General features: G+C 39.8%; 1 protein-coding gene across 1 annotated transcript; it reads left to right on the top strand.

The window, feature by feature from the left end:
- Positions 1-1,315: 1,315 nt before the first annotated feature.
- LOC136154066 (E3 ubiquitin-protein ligase RLIM-like) lies at positions 1,316-4,829 on the top strand. The gene is made up of 2 exons (XM_065916288.1): positions 1,316-1,559; positions 3,199-4,829. The coding sequence occupies exons 1-2, from the start codon at positions 1,316-1,318 to the stop codon at positions 4,827-4,829; spliced, it is 1,875 nt and encodes a 624-aa protein (XP_065772360.1).
- Positions 4,830-6,105: the final 1,276 nt, after the last annotated feature.

Raw genomic sequence — 6,105 nt, forward strand, 5'->3', positions numbered from 1 at the left:
AGACCTCTGGGGTTGGTGATGGACAGGGAGGCCTGGTGTGCTGCGATTCATGGGGTCGCAAAGATTTGGACATGACTGTGTGACTGAACTGAACTCAGATGGTGTTTGCCTCACCTGGTATGAATCACTTGGGAATACAAACTGCTCCAACAATTGACATATCTCTAGGGCTAAGACAATAACTGACCCAGTTTATGTTGGATGGATTAATTATTAAATAAGACAAATTAAATAATCTCAAATTCAGTAGCCAAATCTTGTCTTTACACGAATAATTTGAATGAAAAACTCTCAAACAAGTGTTAAGTGGGGCTTGCAGTATTAGCGAGTCCAGAAATTCTTAGAGGTCTCCTTCAGGTAGCATAACAAATAAGCATTTGTTTTTTATCACCAGTAAATAAAGACATCCGGATTGCACTAAGACACATGGGACAAAATCAGGAAAGTTGGTACTCATTACCATAGGCAAAATAAATATTACGTGTCCATTTTTTAAAGTTCCTGTGATAGTCTGACTAGTTTCGTTTGCAAGAGACACAAGGACAAAAACGAAACCGAAAGATTTTGCGGAGAAGAAATTCCCTGGATGAGCAGAGAAGCCTGCCAAATTTTGGTGTTTTTTGTTTGTTTGAAACAGGATTCAGGGGTCTTCTAATAAACATGAAGCCATTAAGAGCTAAAAGGGAGAGGACACATTGAAGAGAGACAACTAAGACCCTGGTGAATAATCAAAAACTCTGAACTACTTTCTCAGTGAGAGTCTACGGTCTGAGCAATTCATGAGAAAAGGCAGCGGTCCCGCGGCACCTGGAAATGAGGAATGCTACATTTAAGGAACCTGAGTTGGGCGTGGCATTTTGAAGCAGGTGTCATGTAAAATGTAGCGAATGAAAATGCCTTCTGAAAGCCTGAGAACAGGCTGCGGCGGGGCAGAGCTGGGGGGGAAGGGGAAGACTTTTACGGATGGTGCTTGGTACATTATAAACCCTCAGAAATAGCAGCTGCTTTTGAATGTAATGAAACCTAACCTGAATCCAGCCCCTACTCAGTTCCTTACGGAAGACAATGGTTGCCTAGGCAACGCCTAAGCATGTTAGGATGTAGAGGCGGATCTCAACTGTTGCCTCACCAGAGAGTACAGAGCTGAGGTGCCATAGCGGAGTAGCGGAGCTGCGGGAAACTTAGGCTGAGGGTCTGACCGAGTGTGTTCCGATCACTCCAGGGTGGAAGCATAAAGTAAACACAGTTTGACTGCGGTTTTAGCGTTTCAGCACTATGTCATGAAATTCACATAATTTTACACTTGTTCATCGAGATGGAAAGCTCAAATTCCGACGACGAAGAAGACAGAGTTTCGGTCCGACGCAGAGATCATATAGAAGGAAAGACTCGAGAAGATGATTACTACAGATTCGTAAGTGATCTGAGTGAAGAAGATTGCATACTTATGAGGGACAACAATTTGCTGGGCCCCCTAGATGAAAGTACAGAAGAAGAGTTGTTGAAGAGACTACAATTAATGAAAGAAAACCTACGACAAAACTCAGATGAAAATCCAGGTATATTTCTCTTTGGAGGGAATAGGATGGGGTGAAAAAGGAACTTCATAGTATTAGATAATCACTTCATAATAGTAAATAGTAAATTATAAAGAAGTGGCATAAATTATTAGGTAAGGAACTTCTCATAAAAAAGAACTGACATTGACTTGGTTTGCGGTGAGAATGCTAGGGTAGGTTCTTTTTCTCCTGATTCACATTTGGGTTGTTTTAACTGGGAAACAGTGTGAGGTAGACTATTGGTTTTTGTTTGGTTTTTGGTTTTGTACGTCAATGGAACATCCCTCCTATGTCCCGAATTATTTTCTCTGTCTATGAAAGTGAAAGTCACTCAGTCGTGTCAGACTCTTTCAAACCCCATGGACTATAGAGTCCATGGAAATATCCAAGTCACAATACTGGAATGGAGGGGATCTTCCCAACCCAGGGATGGAACCCAGGTCTCCCGTTCTCCAGGTGGATTCTTTATCAGCTGAGCCACAAGGAAAGGCCAAGAATACTGAAGTGGGTAGACCATCTCTTCTCCAGCAGATCTTCCCGACCCAGGAATCCAACTGGGGTCTCCTGCCTTGCAGGCAGATTCTTTACCAACTTAGTTATGACGGAAGCCCTCTCTATCTATATAGATGTGTAAAAAAAATAGCAAAAAGAAATATTTTATATTCTAACCAAATAGTTCTCAACTGGGGACAGTTTTGCTCTCCCCCACTCTAGTGACATTTGACAATAGCTGGAGATATTTTTGGTTGTCACAGAGGGAGGCATGGGTGTCACTAGATCTAGTGGGCAGAGGCCGGGGATGCTGCCAAATATGACACAATGCACAGGGTAGCTCCCCAAAATAAGAATTGCCCAGTGCCAACATGTAAATAGTTCTAAGGCTGAGAAACCCTTCTGGAACCTCAGATCTGGTGCCTTCTCTCCCAGTGTGAAATAGAGGATTTCACTATCTAATGAAGAGGATACTATCACTTTGGTTCTTGAATATGGGCTTATACGTGCCATGCTAGGTTCAGTCTATTCATTTGTTCTGACTTTCAGCTTAATGCCAATTAAAAACCTTGGTAATATTAAGAAGTATTCATACTTTTAAACCTATAACCTTTGTTTATATTTGGGCAATAATCTTATATTGTAAAACAACTTATACATTATCAAAAGCATATAAGAGCCTAGGAGTAGTGATGTTGGAGACGAATGAGAATTAGACAATAACATCAATTGAATTAAAATACTAGCACTCTATGTTAACTGGTGTTTACCTTGTAGAATTGCTTTGGTGTTTTGACAGTGGACTGAAAAAAAAATGTCTCTTGACATGCTTCCCACAGTGGTATACAGGGCTGTGTATGTGAAGAAATATTGAAAAACACACTTCCTTCAGATACCCTCTGAATTTATCTAGGATTAGTGTACTCTTTTTCAGATGAAATTGAAACTTCCCTGCCTTTACTTATAAATCTAGATAATATAGCTTTTAAAGTATCAACTCTGTAAATATGAAATCAGTTGAAAACATCTGAGTGTTTAAGTTCTCATTTGTGTTTGCTTTTTAAACCAAGTTTCAGAGTGCTACTTTATGATGGTTCCAATTTTGGTAGTTCTTTTATGGCCCCTCCCCCCCTTCTTTAATTAACAGAGAGTCATGCTTCAGATCAGGCATCCAGTGATGACTCTCTACTAGACGGCCTTACCACTTCCGGACAATCTGCAAATTTGACAAGTGAGCAAAAAGAATATCCGTCTTGGGGAGAAGACAGCCAAAGTAGTGCTAATAGTGATGAGCTCAGATTTGGCTTAGAAAGAAATCTTGACTGTGATGATGAAAACTCAAATCCAGAGGATGAATGTGTAGCATCTGCAAAACTTCCCAGGAGAGAAGATACGGAAGACAGCCAAAAACAATTGGAAAATCCACAATCTGAGCCACTATTTACAACACCATCTGCATCAGAACAAGATACAATGGAAGCATTAATGGAATTCCCACTGGCTACAAGTCAGAGAAGACTAAGAAGTAGGAGTCCAGTTTATCCGAGAACCAGAGCAAGGACTGACAGTTGGTCACCTCCACATTCACGGTGGGAATTTTTTCCAAGTATTAATGAACATATACCATCTCAGACTTTTAAAGAAACTCTCATATGTGAGAATGAGAGATTTTCTAGAACGGGGCATGAAGAAACATTGAGACAGCAAATGCCTGGACATGAGTTACAAAGTATGGGTCTTATTGAAACTTTTAAAACTAGGAATGCTTCTCATGAAGAATGTGATTCAGATACAACGTGCAGTAGTGAATCTTCAGAAGTGATAGAAACAAATCCAACCACTCCCTTCAATCTTGAAGTAGAACCAGTTCATTGTCCAGCATGTTCTCTGATAGACAGCAGAGTTAGTAGAGCTCAGTTAACATCTGACTCACTGAACATAACTACCACTTCAGAAAGTGAGGAAGAAGTATTTCAGCCTATACTTTCATATTCTGATGAGGTCAATGAGACTGCTTCTGTGAATACCATCAGAAATCCCGTTCATAGAATTTTAAATATAACAACTGTTTCATTTCCGAGTATATCATGGCAGACAATGATAGGATTTAGTTACTCAAGTAATCTTATGGACACTGACAGTAATTTAGAGCATAGTGTCTCACCTCCAGGTGAAAACATAGAAAGGGCAGATTCACCAAATGAAAGACAGGGACCCAGTGGTAGTGATAGTCGACCTGGTTCTGCTTCAAATGCTAGTTATGATCCTGATTTAAGTTTAATAGTGATCTCTGACTCAAGCCCCATTTCGATTTCTAGTTCTGCGTCTACTCCGATATTAATTTCTAGCTCAAATGATGAAGATTCAGAAATTAGTTCTCTGATCTTTGTAGACAATGAAGAAAGCAGCTTATCAACAGGCTTATCAGAGGCTGGGCAAGAAGATGGACAAATGACCCCAATAATACTTGATGATAGTGACTCTGGGTCCTCCCTTGGTCCAGATGAATTTCTGTTATTCAGTGAAGCAGACCAAACTACAGGCCTTACAGCAACACAGATTGACAACTTGCCTTTAAGATATTTTGCAGAGAATGATTCATATGAAGTGTGCAGCATTTGCATCACAGAATACACCGCAGGAAACATGCTGCGCATCCTTCCATGTTCCCATGAATACCATCCTGCCTGTATCGATCGATGGCTGACCGAACATCGAAACTGCCCTATTTGTCGTGGGCCAGTTGTGGATCCAACTGAGGCAGATAATTCTATGTGAGATCTGAATTCTTGGATATATAAAGTGTTGTAATGATTAAAAAAATAACTGCTGCCTTATGTCCACATTTAGAGTTCTTTATGTTGAAGTATGAAAATCTGAATCTATATGTAACAATTGGAACTGAATTACTTGTTCCTGAAGAAATTATTGGGCTTTCCCCAATTTGTTTCATAATAAAAGGAAATATTAAAAAGTCAAACAGTGTTATCCTATCTGACAATAAAAATGAGTTACACACCATAGCAGTGCATTGAATTTCAATAGAAATCTAGTGTGTGCACTGGGTTGCGATATTCCTGATGCCATGAGAGAAATGTTCTAATATGATATAATCAATCCAGATAGATCCTAGTAGTATCTTCTAGTTATATAAATCCCAGATATCTCTTGGCCGTGTTCAATCCTCGTTGTTCATGCAAAGAAACAAGAACCCACTAAATAATTTAGAAGCAATTTAAGACTGCATTAGAGTCATTCACATACAAAAGTCATGTTATATTCATGAACGCCATAAAAAGCTTTCAAACTCTTCTCTTCCAGATTCTCCCTTATCCAGTTTATCTCTTCCATTTATCCCTTCTCCAGCAGTTTATCCCACCCTCCCCAACACTACCTTAACGTTTCTCCTATTCCCCACTACCAATGTATTAGTCACAATCCAACCAAAAGCTGATGGCACACTTTAAAAGAGTGACAGAATATCATTTAATGAGGTGAATAAAATGTGAAAACAATGAACAGAAACAAAGAGATGATGAATACCCAGAGGCTAGCAACTGAGAAGCCAGTATTAGAACCCCCAGGTTTGAAGGGGCATAGAGAGATGATAATTCCTGCAACCCCAAATGTCTTAAGAGGTGTAGTAGAAGTCTACCCAGCAAGAGCTATAAGCTGAGAAAATGGCAGCCACTGTCAATCCAAAGTTTTGGAGAGGGTGCATCACAGAAATGAATACCCTTACCTTCTTTCCTCCTGACTTCTAATCTTTTGTCAGTAGTCCACATTAGCCAAATCTAACCTGAAGGACTGATGCTGAAGCTGAAGCTCCAATACTTTGGCTACCTGATGGGAAGAACCAATTATTGCAAAAGACCCTCTTGGCCAGTAAAAAAAAGGATTCCTTAACATTTTCCATCCTGGTGAGAGTACATTGTATTACAACCTGTGGCAACAGTCATGACTTTGTACAATGTGCAACCTGTTCAAATGCAGGCTGTGTTAAGTATAAACCTGCTCTAAAAATTTACAGCCAGAAACATCACTGACCTTTATT

The sequence above is a fragment of the Muntiacus reevesi genome, chromosome X, assembly GCF_963930625.1.
Source record: "Muntiacus reevesi chromosome X, mMunRee1.1, whole genome shotgun sequence".
In the NCBI taxonomy this organism is placed as follows: Eukaryota; Metazoa; Chordata; class Mammalia; order Artiodactyla; family Cervidae; genus Muntiacus; species Muntiacus reevesi.